General features: G+C 36.3%; 1 protein-coding gene across 2 annotated transcripts in view; it reads left to right on the top strand.

The window, feature by feature from the left end:
- Window positions 1–16,610, top strand: part of opcml (opioid binding protein/cell adhesion molecule-like) — a 152,783-nt gene that overhangs the window by 116,846 nt on the left and 19,327 nt on the right. For both annotated transcript variants that reach the window (XM_082158293.1, XM_082158292.1), the window contains one exon: window positions 3,547–3,672. In XM_082158293.1, the coding sequence (XP_082014419.1) occupies window positions 3,547–3,672 (126 nt within the window). The remainder of the gene's footprint in view (window positions 1–3,546; window positions 3,673–16,610) is intronic.

The following is a 16,610-nucleotide window of genomic DNA, read 5'->3' as shown; positions in this document are numbered from 1 at the left end:
TTTTGCAGTTATTTTAGTCCAATGCATGTCCAATTATAAATACAGGTATTGCTCAGAGATGGAGGGAATTTGGACAGTATAAGCTACTCCATCATGAACTTGAGGGATGGTTGAGCCTTGTCAGTTGGCAGAGAAGTGATGGATTGATTTTCAACAGTTTACCACAAACACACACAGTCATGGGGAGAGGTAACTTGAGTTATATAACTCCACTTGTGTGTCTGTTTGGAAAATGTTAGCATAGTCTTTTTCTTGTTCATGCTCTGAACTCTGTCCTCTCTCATTTTTGAGAAGCTCAAACCGGCCTGTTTGAAACAGTGGCCTGAATTTGGGATTCATGGTTAGAAAGCCGAAGCCATCCATTATAGATTGAGATACAGGGATGAAACAATACCTTTGATGTAAGGGAGGGAAGTGGTGAGAACACAAGGAATGTGGGATGGGGAAAAGTACAGTGACTCAAAGAAAGTGCTCATCACAGGATGAAATATTCACCAGAGAGAAGCGGAGAGCTTTCTTGCACATCTTTTACTGTTATTGTGGTCTCTGGAATATTGCAGAGGTATGGTCATTGTGTTTACCCCTCATTATATGTACAAACACATACGCACATAGCAGTGTTGGGGTTTAACTTTTCAGTGGCTGTTTCTTTAGTAAAAAGCAAACAGGGATTCGTTTTGATTTAGTGTAATATCCAAGCAGAGAATTGTATTTAAATGTGTAATTTAATGTTTTCTTAACTTAAAGGGGTCATATGATGATATTTTAAAAGTACATCATTTTGATTATTGGAATATCATCATATGACCCCTTTAGGTGTGAAAAAAAAAATGTTAACCAATTCTATTATATATCTTTTTTCACATACTGTACATTATTGCAACTCCTCTATTCCCAGTCTGTCTGAAACACGATGATTTCTACAAAGCCCCTCCTTCTGAAAAGCTCAGAGTGCTCTGATTGGCTAGCTGACCCAGTGCGTTGTGATTGGCAAAACACCTCCAAAGTGTGCGTCAGAAATGTAAACTTTTTTACATAAAGTTGTAGTTTATCACTATGCTTAAAGGGATAGTTCACTTTGAAATTAATTTTTGGTATGTTTTAGCTTACCTCAAGGGCATCCAAGATGTAGGTGTCTTTTTTTCCGCAGTAGTTTCAATTTTTATATTTTTAGGTCAAACCGTTCTTGTCTGTCAGTCATATAATGCAGGTCGATGGTCACTGTCTCAAAGAGCATAAATACTGTTCGTTTTCTCACACAAACTGCTCGTTTCGTGTCTTAGGCCATCAATGTGTACTTACGATGGGGAATTGTTTAATTTGGACGACGGGGAATTGTTTTAATTTGGACTCTGTGCATGCTCTTTGAGACAGTGCCCATCGACCTGCATTATATGACTGACAGACAAGAACGGTTTGACCTAAAAATATCAAAATTGAAACTACTGCGGAAAAAAAGACACCTACATCTTGGATGCCCTTGAGGTAAGCTAAAACATACCAAAAATTAATTTCAAAGTGAACTATCCCTTTAATGCTGTCACCCTGAGATAAAAAACTTGATAACCAATACGTATGTGATTGTGTGTGTGTGTGTGTGTATATATATATATATATATATATATATATATATATATATATATATATATATATGCTTTTTTGTACAATATTTATTTTTTTACAGTTTCAACACTGTTGTATAGAAAATATAGAATATATTGTATTCTATATTGTATATATTGTTGTATAGAATATGTATAGAAAATGCAGACAAATATATTCAGACACGCACATACACACATTTGCTTTTGAATGGTGATTTTTTTTTGCCAGTTTTGATCCTTCGACCAAAACACACAAACTCACCAAAGCTGTAGTAACTCACGAAACTTGGTTTTTTGAAGTATTTTCAATTTTATTACAGGCAGAAAATGATTGTTCTGCAGTAAAAAATTAATTAGTCCCATCAGGACTTTCCTCCTGCTGTTATGATTTGATAGATAAGACACAATTTTGTCATACACTGGTGGCTGACGTGGATAACTGGATTTATTTAAAACAAAATTAATTTATGTTTTCCATAACACATTTGTCTGAATCATTGCCATTAATATGCTAAATATTTAATGTCATGTGAGCAAATCAGCAGAAAAATTGCAGAAACTTACTGGAAGTCTCTGACCTCAGTATCTGTATTAGCAGATGTGTTGTGCTCGCAGACCAGGCTTTTTATGCAGGTCAATTATTCAGTCATATTGGAGTGTGTATGTGCATGGTTGGTGTACCTGCGTATGTGTGTGTGCGTGCGTGCGTGTGTGTTTGTGCGCGTGTGCGTGCACGTGTGACATCCCTATAAGAAAATTCTGGTGCCTGCGTGGATGCTTCACTAAAACTTCAGTAAACAAAATTTTCCATAAAATATTTACTTTTCCAGCAAACATAGATAGCAGGCGCTCCCGTGTGAGGCAGGCCTGATAGGACGCCAACTAAATAATATCTCTCTGAAATACTGGCTGGCTGGTTTATTCAGACTAAAACATGGAACACAGTCAAGGAAACTGACAGACTGTCTGGGTACCACTTCCAGTTTCAGTCAAGTTATAAACAACATTACCTTAACAGAGCATGACCTGCTCATCTCATCACGTCAATCAAGCGACGGCATGTAATACTGAGGCTCTAATGCGTTGTTCTAATGAAGATTTATCGAAGTTTAAAGAACCATTTGATTGACAATATGAAGTAAGAAATGTACAATCAATTAAAATACTGTATGGTTCTAAAATGGGAAGGATTTCAAAACTCAAGGTGGGGTAACACTTTACATCAAATCAATGTTAGAGGATAACCACCGAATTGAAATGTTGTCAGAATATTTGGAGAGAACAGGCATTGGATTCCAGAATCTTAAAATCATATATCATTCACCAGTCTCTATGGATGGGAGAAAAAAATGATATATATAATACTTTTATACTTTAATACTTTTTTGATCAAATAAATGCAGCCTATAAACTGTGAGCATAAAGCTGAGAACACACTACATGACTGCCGACCGGATTGACCTGAGTCAGTGTATACAGTCGGTGGTTAACTTTTTCCCTTCCAGCTTATGTTGCATTATTGTTTGTATTTCTTTTGCTTTGTACACTGCTTGTATTTTGTTTGTTTTTCTTTGTAAAATCATACAACCCAATAAAATATGAATAACAGCATGCCCTGGAATATTGTTGCAAGACTTTTGCATAAGAATTTTCTAGGGAACACAGAAAATGTGGATGTAACTTGCATCTGCTGCTTGAAAGTTGCATAAGTGAACACAGTTCAGCCTTACACATCAATTAAATCCTCCCCATAGGACTCAATAGTGAAAAATACATTCCTGATCAAAGTGACTTCAACAATAAATCGAAAACATCCTCTGGGTGTCATGATTGTTTTGCTCATTGATGATTAATCACTTAAGTGCCACAATTGTTTTTTTGCAGAAGTTTTATCAAATGTGTGATTAAAATGTTGCAATATGTTTTTTTTTTTTTTTTGCAGTTCCTGCCAGGATTGTAAACATATCCACAGATGTTTCGGTGAACGAGGGCAGTAATGTAAGCCTTGTGTGTCTGGCCATCGGAAGACCTGAACCCACCATTTTGTGGAAATTCCGTACTTCAAAAGGTAATGTTTGACTTTAAATGAACTCATAAAGACTAATCCTGCTTATTTTATTTGCAGAAGTCTTCCTTCATGTTGCAGTTTGCTGTTTATAGAAAATATAGCATTAATCATCTTGGCAATTATATTTCTTAAAGGGATAGCTGACCTAACATTCTGTCATCATGGACTGTAATTTCAGTTCAAATTATTATTCAAAATTTCTCCTTTTGTGTTCCACGGAATATATAAAGAAAGACATACATTACAGTTTGTAATGACATGAATGTAAAAAAAGAGTCTATATTGAAGATGGTCGTGGGATGAATTCATAGGGCTGAATTATATCTTGTTTCTTGAGAGAGATTACCTAATTTTGGTATGCAAAAGTTTTTATGTTAATATCTCATTTTCTATTCATCAGTAGGCTGCAGCTCCACACATCAACCTTTATACTTTCCTTTCAATTAGATATTTAGAAACATGTACAATTTTAGTTGAAGGAAGTAAATCTAGGGCAATTTTTTGAAGGGGTTTTGGATCTGACATCAAATAATGTCAAGCAGTCTCAGAACAGCTGAGTAAATCCCTCACGTTTACCGTGTATGCATGTCTTCCTCCACTACCCGACTTCCAGGACACTGGCTGCATTTTAATTCATCTGTTATAATGGAAACCATAGCTGTACACGTGTCAGGCAAGAAAAGAAAAGATTCAGCCGGCAAAATCACTTTGCAGAGAAAGCAATATAAAAGTCTGTGCACGGGGTGTCATTTAATGTCAGACAGCTTGCAGGAATAAGACGTTATCTGTGTTGACATTTATGTGTAAGGCCTAATGAAAGAAATAAGATGTGGGGGATGTTTCTTTCTCTTTTCTGTCAACTTTTACAGCTGAAGTAAAAACTTGAATATTAATTTTTCTGGATTGTTCAGCAGCTCTGTTGACATAGCTAAATGCTGATCTTCTCCAATCACAGAATCCCAAAGATAAACTGAAATTTGAGTATCTAAATAAAAATAGTCTTTTCATTCCATGAATTGCACAATGGATCATTTGAGACTGAGATTCTGCAGCCACTGATCTAGAGTCAGCTTTTTCCATCCAACTTATAGTTAAGGTTAGGATTTGGGTAGGACAAACTGGTCCTAGACCAACTGGTCCTAGACGCTCTTAAAAATAAAGGCACTTTATTGTCATTGATGGTTCTTTGGAGAACCTTTGGAACCTTTCGACTGCACACAAAGTTTAAAGTGGAAAAGGATTCTTAAGAATATTCAAATGTTCTTCACAATAAGAAAAAAAAAATTGTTCTTTTGAGAACTTCAGGGAACCAAAAATGGTTCTTCAATGGCATCGCTGTGAAAATCCCTTTTTGGAACCTTTATTATTTATCCCAATGCACCAATCAGAAGTAGCAGGATGTAGACTGAGAGATGATTTCACATCTTACAGTAAAAGGAAAATATAATCATCAGGGATTTGAATCCAGACCACCTAAACATTTATCATCACTGATGATTTTTTTTTTTACTTAAATGTTCTGCCTTTTCAATGTAAAACATCTAATGCATATCAAGAGACAGTGAAAATCAATATACATCATTTAGATTATACAGCAGAAAATAGTTTGTATTATGTGCATATACCACTCATATTGTGATGGGTTGGCCCAGAGATGTATTCTCAGTGCATCAGTGGAAAGACTAGAACAATCCTAACAGACACATTAGTACTAGAATTATCTCGGGGGTCAGTGCAAAGCAAAGCACAATAAATCAAGACTTCAAGAAAATGCGCTCGTTGTATGTGCGTAGCCTGCATATGATAGTATTTAGACCCACTGAGAACTCATGACGAGCTTATAAAATGTGTAAAGGAGTCCAAACAGGATCAGGAATCCCTCCGTCACACACACAAACGAAGATCTACTGTGAGGAGATACGGTTCTGAATGCCTTGTACCGAACTGTGATGGGCAACATCGCGACTCTGACGATAAAAAAACTATATGCTTGAGCATTCTGTCCTTTTTAGGGTCTCATCTTCCTGTTTTTGGTTTGTTTACATGTCTTTGGTCCGTGTTGCATTCATATATTATTCAAACCGCACCAGAGTTTGTTTGGAAGTGGACCAAGACCCATCTTTTTAGCGGTCTCGGTCCGCTTGTTTGGTGCGCACCAGGGTTCGGATGGCAGCGTTTACACTTATTCAAATAAACCACACTAACAGAGCAATCGCAGCAGGGTTCATTTTAATCAAAGCAAACATGCCAAGTGTGAACACACACTTAGATAATTACAATTTCTTTGGAGAACCAAAAATGGTTATTCTATGGCATCGCTGAGAAAACCCTATTTTGGAACCTTTAATTTTAAGAGTGACAAGCCTTTTGTACATTGTGAAGGTTCCATGGATCTTAAAGGTTCTACATGCAACCATAAATGTCAATGTCGACTGAATGAATCATGAATAATTTGATTGATTAATAAATAAAATTGACATTTAGTAGATCTTTCTCATTTACAGCAGAATAAACAAGAGCTTGGCAACAGCATGAGCACGTGCGTTGTTTTCTGACCAGCTTTGAAAGGCATAAAAGAATTAAGCAGTTTTAATGTCAAATTTGATCAATGTTTTAATTGCATCAAATACACGTAATGGTGTAACAGTTATTTAACTAATCTCATAAATGAGCATTTAAATAGGAAATGTTGCCATAACACATACTGCATATTTCATCATTTTTGTGTGCCATTGAATTCTTAGTTTGAACTGATTCCATAACCTGTTATGTTGGCAAGAGAAATTCAACCACTGAAAATTGCTATTGACAAACATTGGCATGAAAAGATGTCAGTAAATGAAAGGCAGTTGCATTCTTCGGAGTATGTAATACTTTGTTGGAAACAGAAAATGCATTTAGAAAAGTGCTTATCAAATTGTTTGAAGTGCACTGCACTGACATTGAAAATAACTGTTTTTTTTCCCCCAACGTGCAGTGGAAAGTTCAAGGCCTTTAATTTGGCTTTGTCAAGATTTGATTGGCATGCTGGTAGCACCGCGGTCTGATATTGTGGTGTTCTTGTTGAATGGCAATCATACTGTTATTGCAGTACATACCATTTGCAGAGGTAGAGCTGTCATAGGCAACAAAGAAAGCATTGTATGAAAAAGTTGGGTTGTGAAAACCAGTGTCACTGTTATTTTTCTACTGTGCTTGTCCGATGAACATACGGATATATCATCACTTGCATGAGTGAACTTGTCTCGTAATGCTTTGTAGCAGGGTGTCTAAATGCATGCATGCCATGCATTTGTACAGGAGCAATATTTTTACGCCTTTAATGATAATTGAATTAGACGGATCTGCAGTTACACGATGCAGCAATGAAAATTGTGTTTTCAAGTGGCCAGCTGTTGTAGTTGTTTTCCGGTTCTTCATTTGCAGCATATGGCAGACAGGATTTGTCCCCTACAGATGACATTGCACCATTTGGCACTTTAGAAAATGGATTTGCACTCATCATGCACAGTTTGTGAGCACCCACAGGCTGCCGGTGTCAGTGGGAATATCCCACTCTAATGGGTTTAATTCTGAGGGCTCCTGTTTAACTTGGCGGGTTCTCACACACTCACACAGAACTATAGAAAGCTCTTTAGACAGTTGCACATGTGTGAATAATATAAGTAATGATTAATATGTGTTCTATTGATGTTTAGAATTTACACAACATTGTACAACAGCATTTACAGGCATAGACAAGGTCTGGAGCTGCACGGAATAAGCTTCTTTTTATTTTTTGCCTTAAAGCCAAAGTTTGAAATGCTGACAACATGAACTTGCTTTCATGCCCACTTGAAGTAAGAAAGTACTGCCTCAGAGTAAGAAAATAAAAAAGTTAATGACTTTAAATCTCACATTTGGGATTTTATATCTAACAAATGTGACTTTATATCTCACAAATCTGAATTTATTTATCACAGTGGTGATTTATATCTAAAAAAATTTGACTTTGTCTCATAGTTTCAACTTAATATCTTACAATTATGATTTTATATCTAACAAATGCAACTTTATTTCTTACGATTGTGATTTTATATCTCACAATTGTGACCTTATGTTACAAAAGCGACTTGATATCTCACAAGTGTGACTAGATCTCACATTTTCAACTTTATATCTCACAACTTCAACTTAATATCTCACAAATCTGAATTTATATCTCACAAATCTGAATTTATATATCACAGTGGTGATTTACATCTAAAAAATTTGACTCTGTATCATAGTTTCAACTTAATATCTTACAATTATGATTTTATATCTAATAAATGCAACTTTATTTCTTACGATTGTGACTTGATATCTCACAAGTGTGACTAGATCTCACATTTTCAACTTTATATCTCACAACTTCAACTTAATATCTCACAATTGTGGCTTTATATCTAATAAATCTTACTTTATATATTACAATTGTGACTATATCTTACAAATGTGACTACTTCTCAATTGCAACATAATATATCACAAATCTTACCTTATATAATCACATTACGACTTTACATCATCACAACTGCAACTTTATATCTCACATTGTGACTTTTTATGTTAATATACAAAACATTTCTCTTAGATGTTCTATCTCTGTGTTTGCATTGCTAAGGTTGAAACCATAAAAGCCATTGTTCATGAACAATGGCTTTTGTGGTTTCAACCTTATTTCAATGAGTAATCATCTTACCCTTACATATTGGGTTGAAATTTTTTATTGCAGTTCTTGGATCACATATATATTGAACCAAATACTATTAAAGTATTCTTCATGCTGATTTTCAGAGATTTTCTACCAGCATTGTTGGATTGCCCTTTAAACATGTTACGTTGTTTTCTCACACCTTGGGGGGAAGGGGGGGATCTCATTATTTTATAGCCGCAAAAGAAGGTGCTTCATTTTGCTTTTCCTTGCGTGTGTTGCATCCAAATATTCAGCAAGAAACATGCGTCAGTGGCGATGTCAAATAAGGCTTGTTGTCTGCAGATGAGGTTGTCTGAGGTAATGCAGGCTTAGCTCTGCTTCCCAGCGGCCACGCGTAATGGCTCAGAGAAAAATGAGAAGCCAGTGCCTGAAGAGGAAATGGGGGTCAAGGGGAGAAATTAGCTTACACGCAGTGCCAATGTTTCTCAAAGGCACGTCAAACCACGGCCGTTTTTCAGCTGAGAAGCGGACAGGTGTGCGAGACCTCCACTCCATGCTCTCTGTGCTCGGCCACCTAAATCACCAACCCCACAAACTCGGCTCATTCCACCTGAACTTTGATCATTAATAATTCAGAGGTGGTGAAACGGCCGCTGCCTGTGTCTGGAGTGTATTTTGCGTGGAGGCGATGGAATCTCATTTTGCCTGACATGATTGGTCTCGGTGGGTTTCTCCGTGTGGCAGCCCCCCTGTGAAGCAGTTGGATGGAGCGTCAGCCTGGAAACTCGGCAGTGCGAGTGCTTCATAACAGCTTAATAATGTGTCATCGTGCGCTGCTCCTATGAGTCCGATTCTGACTAATTTTTAAACATAGCTAATTCATCATTGCGTGTCCCTTTGTAAAGCCTGTTAAAATCCCTTCACGGGCTTATGATTCTGACACTGCAACAAACAGAAGAGTTTCTGTGGCAAGATATTAGGCTCGTCAATCTGTTTTTCTCTTCTGTGACTGCCTACTGCAAGCTGAGAGAGATTTGGAGATTAGCGACTTTTAATGTGAGAAACATTACAGTTTTACCTAAAATGAGTATTGTTGACAGAATTATCATGTACTGCTTGGTAACTCCCATTATTGCTTGCAGAATGAAAATGAACCTAAAACAACATCTATTCAAAATCAGATCAGTCGTAGTGTTTGAAATTTCAAATAAAGCAATGTCATATAGAGCAAAATGAAAAGAAATGTGTTTTAATTTACCAGGAAATTCAGTTTGAGCTCTGCTGACAGCTTTTGTATGGAAAGCGAACCCGGGGTATCTGAAAATCAGTGTGTGACAAATATAATTGCAGCAAATTATGCTTTCTTAGTCGTTTGAGTTGACATCTTTTTACTGTAATTGTATTTCAAGAGATGCCCTGTTGTATATTTAAACACACTATATATATATATATATATATACATACACACACACACACACACACACACATATATATATATATATATATATATATATATATATATATATATATATTACTATTTCAAGTTCAAGAAAAACATTTTTTTTCTGTTTATCTTTAGCAAGACATTTTGTCGATAACTTTGCATCTATTTCTGCAGCGTCAAGCCAAGTATGCTTGCTCATCTTAAAATGTCATTGGTGCAAAGTTACACTCCGCAGAAATGTACATTAAACCTCAGATATCTTCTATGTTTTTAATACTAATCTATCGTGTTAAATATAGACAGATAAATTGCTTGTCACAGGAAATTTGTCACATTGCACCTGGAAAAACTTTCCTAAGGAAAACTACATGCCAAAATAGTAACATCTGTGTAAACCTTGCTAGTATTTTGTTTCTAATAGCACTGACTTCATGTGAACTGCATTTTATCATTTGCTTAGTCAGACACATTGCAGCTTATTTTAGCCAAGCACCTTCTATTCAGACTGCAAGAAGCCATTTGACTACATGTGCAGTGACCAACCACAGTTAAGTTATTTTTCCTGAAGGTTTAGGGATGGATCATTCAGAAACTCAGAGGACAAACAGCCCAAATGCTCCATGTAAATGTCATGTTTACATATGAAGCAGTCATGTACTATATACTGTTCATGCTATTTTCTCCCAGCTCCCTCTGCCCTTTGAGTCACCCCGTGCTTGTTTTAATTAGACTTTGAGGAAGCAAAGCTGCTTATTGATTGGTCATTGTTTTCGGGAAAGGTCATACATCTAAATTAGAGTGAATGTGAGAGCTGATGTCAGATTTCAGATTAAGTTTTGATGCTAACAGGGGGAGTAGTCAGGGATGAGTCAGAGAAGTGTAGGCTGATCAATGCCATTGTTAAAGGTAGAGGAGGCTGAAATAAATGAGTGCATGATTTGAGGTGTTGGAGGCCTCTCGGTTGAGCTGCGAGATTGGGAGGTTGCAGTCATTTTTGTCCTCCAATGTCATTTCACACTGCTCAGTGAACACATTGCAGGCCACTGTTATGCAACAGTGATAGATCTATCTATCTATCGATCTATCTATCTATCTATCTATCGATCTATCGATCTATCTATCTATCTATCTATCTATCTATCTATCTATCTATCTATCTATCTATCTATCTATCTATCTATCTATCTATCTATCTATCTATCATATAATAGTGTAAATAACAACACAACACAATCAATGCTCTCTGTTACCGCTTTAATCTGCATGAATATACACAATTCAATACATACTGTACAGTCTATATAACACTTCAGTAGGAGTCTATGGCAGATACCATTGATTTAAATGGAGTTAAGATCAATTATCATTGGACAAGAGGCTCTAATTTTTGGATCTCACCTAGACACCTTTCTTCACTGAGTATGAAGTGTTTAATATCTAACATAGAAAACATGTCTCTGCCCACATTTTTTCAAAACTCCAAAAACCTATACTTACAATTCACAACTTTTATTCCTTTTCACTCAAATTATGATTACAGAGGCAAATTATCAATTTAATAAAGAGATTTTCATTCAGTTCTTTGCACAATATTATGTTATGCCACCAAAACACTTCTATTGTGTATGATTTTAAACTAAAACTTTTTGATGTTTGCATCACAGTTCCATAAGGGCTTTTCATACTTCAAATGTATTTGCAGACTGTGCTGAATACAGAAATAATAACATTGGCTCGACCTATGGCTTGAGTTTGGGACTGGACTACCTGTTTGCCTGACCTATGCCAGAAAGGGATAGGTTGTTGCAAAACATTACATCTTTTTTTAGTTTTTATTTATTTAATCATTTTTGTCATTTATTTTTGCCATTCTTTTTTTGTAGTGCTTCTGGTACATAAATTATACACTTCATCTTTTAGGAATTTAACTGATTAGTGATCATTTACAAAGCAGCTTTTAGGAGCAACATTGTAAACACAAAATAAAAAAGGATCTTCATACATATTTTGCAATAGACAAGAAAGATATGTAAAAGAACACCAGCAGCACTCTTTAGACCTCTTAGACCCTCTGGGGTCTGAGCTGTTTTCTGGCCCTGGAGGTGTTCTGACATGCTCTGACATTTGTGCTTATTTCTGTTACTTGTGACATTTTCATGGCTAAAGTCTGAATACACTGTATTTAGCACAAACTCTGCTACAATAATATGTCAGCAGCATGTATGTAAAAGTTTGTAGTTTTGAGATAATGACATTTATGCATGGTTTGTGAAAATACACAAAAAAAATGTCACTGAAATAAGGCCATGAAACCCATACTGATTATTTCTTCACAAGACTTTTGAAAATTGTATCACGTAGCCTAGAATATTTGCTCCAAAACTATGTGAAAATCATCCTGACTGCTGATTTAAAATTTGTAAGACGTGTTTTGTGTAAGAACGCTTTATGCGAAGAGGCGTGATCACATCATTGATATGTATGGCTTTCACACCTGAGAAAGACAAAGACCCACCCCTAATGCCCTATTAGGAGCTATCAGGCCCTATCATTCTGAGCAACCTTGCACAAAGAATGAGGAGATTTAAAAAAGAATGGCTTTTAGATTGTTTGGGATTTATTTACAACACAACATAATCCAAAGATACACAACAAATGACAAAAAAGCACATTATTGAAAACAATGATCCAAAGACAGAAACCTTTGTGCCATTCCTAAAAACATTGTACATACCTTTCATTTCCAAGGTGTTTGATTTTCACTTTACCATGTTCATGTACAGAGACTCATGTGAATGTTGAAGTCAGCAGGACTCAGTGGCATCTGGTCCCTGTATAAAAATAAAAAAAAAAGTTAAAATTGCTTTTTAAAATTCACAGAATACACACACAAATGTTTCCAATAATGTTTAATGAACACCAGGTTTGTTGTGCCTTGTAGGCATAGGCTACGCGCAGTGCTGCATAAAATAATACTAGGAATAGCCTAAGCAGCCTATCAATCTTCCAGAAGATTTCAGTAACAACTACGTTAGAGAAAAATATATTGATTATCATATGTTACTTCAAATGTTTCCATTCGTTATGATGATATGAAATGAGATTAGAGTAACATGAAGCCTTTGTTTGGTGCGTTTTGCTTTTCAAACCCACAGCGCGCTCCAAAATATGATGCATTCAAACGCAGAGCGCACTCCAAAATATGATACATTCAAAACGCAGAGCACGCTCCAAAATATGATACATTCAAACGCAGAGCGCACTCCAAAATATGATACATTCAAACGCAGAGCGCGCTCCAAAATATGATACATTCAAATGCAGAGCACGCTCCAACATATAAGACACATTCTTCAAATCGCGTTCTTCTAATTCTTCTGAGGTAAATCCAAGTGAAACAGCAGGGCACAGCACAAACACAGTCTTCCAAACTCGATGAAAAACAGAGGAGTAAGTTACTGAAGTTTCTGATTCTTTGTTTTGAGGTAATGAGGGCGTTTACAGGTCTGCGTTCGTCGCGTGGATCATTTGCATGTCCATCGCTCGTGCGCGCTTGGGCGTGGTCACATTAGAGTTAATTAGGACGTGTTTGAGAAACTGTACATGCCGCTGCTTTCATACGGATTACTTAAACAGAGAATATGTGTTTTTTAAATAATTTACATACTTTAAAAACAGAGACTCCAAGCGTTGTATAGACATACGTTTCAAGTCTATGTGACAAACATTCGCTGAGTTACAGGTCATTTTCTGTCGCGTTTCAGAATGAGTTTCACATTGAGAGAGACGACAGAACGCGCATCATGTTTATTTTCTTTGTTTTACGAAAAACACAACATTTTGTTTTTATTATGAGTGGACATAAATAAAAGAAGACAATTAACTGTTTTTATTGGTGTACAACACAAGCATGTAAGATCAAAATCAACAGAGTATTTTGAGTCTCTTTTGCACTGATCTGGAAAAAAAAAAGGTGCAACCACTACTACTATTACACCATCTCCCCCACACTTTATCTTTCCACCCAACTCACTCTTTCATTTAGTTATCTGTGAAATGGCTAAACTCAACACCACATTTGCTAAGCAGAAGAAACGCTTTGCTTCAAGAGAATTTGATAACTATCAGATGAAGGTGAAGGTGTTTTCTCAGGTTTGTGTCATAATTATTGTAGTTTCTTTTTGCACCAGGCTCCAGGCGCAAAGTGACCTCCGGTGAGCGGCCCCAGGATAATTGTGTAGTTATTTTGTGGTAATTAGGGCATTGTAAAATAAAGCGTTATCATTTTTCCTCATAACCTTTCTTTCTGCTCTGCTGAGAAGGTGTGATTGTATCACCATACATCAAATTAAACTGTCCCCATTCTGTCTGTGTCTAGAAAGCCCAGCCAGGAAAGTGGAAGTAGTTTCCTGGCTCAAAAAATATTTTCATGCCTTTTTTTTCCACTTTGAAACCGGATGTGGGTCAAATGCAAGTATGAAACCAAGCAGATGTAGTCTTTAATGTAGAGGCACTAGAAGGAGCAGAAGAGGCTTGTTTACCTTCATTGCTGCCTGTCTCTCTCTCTCTCTGTGTGTGTGTGTGTGTGTGTGTGTGTGTGTGTGTGTGTGTGTGTGTGTGTGTGTGTGTGTGTGTGTATGTGCATGTGGGTGGTTGTGTGCATGTTCATGTATGCATTTGCTCTCATCATATGAGTGGGTTATATGTGAGCCAGGCAGTGGTAGAGCTCTAATCTCAAGTGCTGTGTTTTTACAGTTGTCATATTGTTTATTTATCGCATTATCTGTCCTTTTTCAGTCTAGCATTATTCTCTTACAGGATAATTAATTAAACGCTCCCTTTACAGCTACAACTCCGAATTCAATGAGATTGCATTTAAGCGCTTTAACGGCACGTTTCTGCCTACCAGGTACGACTGCTGTAGCAAATTGGTTTAAAGAGAAATCATTTGGATTACTTTTATATCTCCATAATTCTCACTGTGTTCTTACAGGGTTTTGTATTCGCCAAAGAGATTTAGCATAATACGGCCTCATTTTACATGCCACAACACTGAGAGGATCAACACTGGAAATACAGAAAACAACCGAATTTAAGTTTCACTGGTCAGTTGGTAACTAAGAGAGATAAAATATAAATGCTTGCAAACGTAAGCAAACATAGAACATAAATGTCTTTAAACCTTAATCGTTTAATCAAAAGTCCAATTACACAAGTGGTTTTTGTTTTGTTTTGTTTTGTTTTGTAGCAGTGGTTTTGTATAGTTTCAAGCAGCCATATTAAATCAGGATAATTTTGTGAATTGTATCCTCCAAAATAAAATAGCAGTATCATCAGTTTTGCTTCAGCTCTTGGGTAAACAAGTGAACTGCAAATAAAAACACTGGCATACGTTCAGAAAAGAGAAAGCCATATAATTAAGGTAGATTGTAACCGAAAGTTGTTTTTTCTTTTCTCATAAAAAGTCATATTTTGAATTCATATATAAAACCTCAATTTACAATATGCCAAAATAAAATAAAACTCAGTGTGACAACATGCCCTCTGTCCAGAGGCTATTGTTCAATGAACTGTTTATTTTTTTCTTGGGCAATAATGGTGGAAATGTTCAGTAGCTTTTTTTCTTTTAGCTAAGACTTTAAGGTGTATGCCTATAGAAATGAAGTTTTAAAAATATTAAATTAGTGAATTTTGACAGGGCAAGTAAAAATTGGAACCGGTCTGACTGGGCACTGATATATTGAAGGGCACAGGTAAACGTAATAATTTAGTATAATTCACTTAAATTAAAAGTTGTTATATTATGTATGTGACGTAACATAATAGAAACGACAAGGAATACTTCAAGTAGACAGGCTTTAATACCAAATACTCAAGATACAGGAAAAACGCAAGGGAAAAACCACACATACATTGACGAGAACGGACGAAGACTGAGGGTGAACACAGGGACTAAATACATGGAGATATCAAAGGAGCTTGATGAAATAATTAATGAACACAGGTGGAGACGAATTAACTAATCAACAACGGGGAAGCTAGGTCACAGAGGGCAGAACTAAAAACACGATGGCTGTGTTCGAAATATAGTAGGGGAAAAGCACTCATAGTACTGAATAGTACATTCGAAACCACATACTCAATGAGAAGGTACTTAATTTCAATAAGTACTTACTTAACGAGCGCTAAAAGAGTAGGTACTATATAGCCAGATCTCGTTAAGTATGAATGTGATCCGACATCTGCCATGTTGACGTTTTCATGTGACCTACGACGCGTTATCACAAGCGCAACCACTTAAAGGGTTAGTTCACCCAAAAATGAAAATTCTGTCAGTAATCACTCACCCTCATGTTGTTCCAACCCCGTAAGACTTTCGTTCATCTTCGGAACACAGATTAAGATATTTTTGATGAACTACAAGCATGTATTTACAGGCGCTGAAGCCCAAATCATACTGCGATCTCAACACAGCGGTTCCCATTCTGCGGGTTTATTCTGATGAATCAGCTGACCACAAGAGGTGTATGAAGGTAAAAGAGTAGCAAAACTCGAGAGCACGTAGATGTGAATTTGAGAACTTGTACGTGAACATTTACACTCACAGCTCCAATGTGAAAACCTGTCAAATAAAAATCTGAAGTTGAATGTTGACATTTGCACTCGCAGACAATAGTCACAAACCTGTATTCTGAATTTGAAGCTGCAGACAAGTAGTCACAAATGTGTAAAATGCCATTCACAGAAATACAATGAGAGACACAAACTTTAATTGCATTTAATCTTACATTCACATTCACAGTACAACCTCAATTA

This window comes from Leuciscus leuciscus (genome assembly GCF_965113295.1).
Source record: "Leuciscus leuciscus genome assembly, chromosome: 24".
NCBI lineage: Eukaryota > Metazoa > Chordata > Actinopteri > Cypriniformes > Leuciscidae > Leuciscus > Leuciscus leuciscus.
This window is presented reverse-complemented; position numbering and strand designations above follow the sequence as displayed.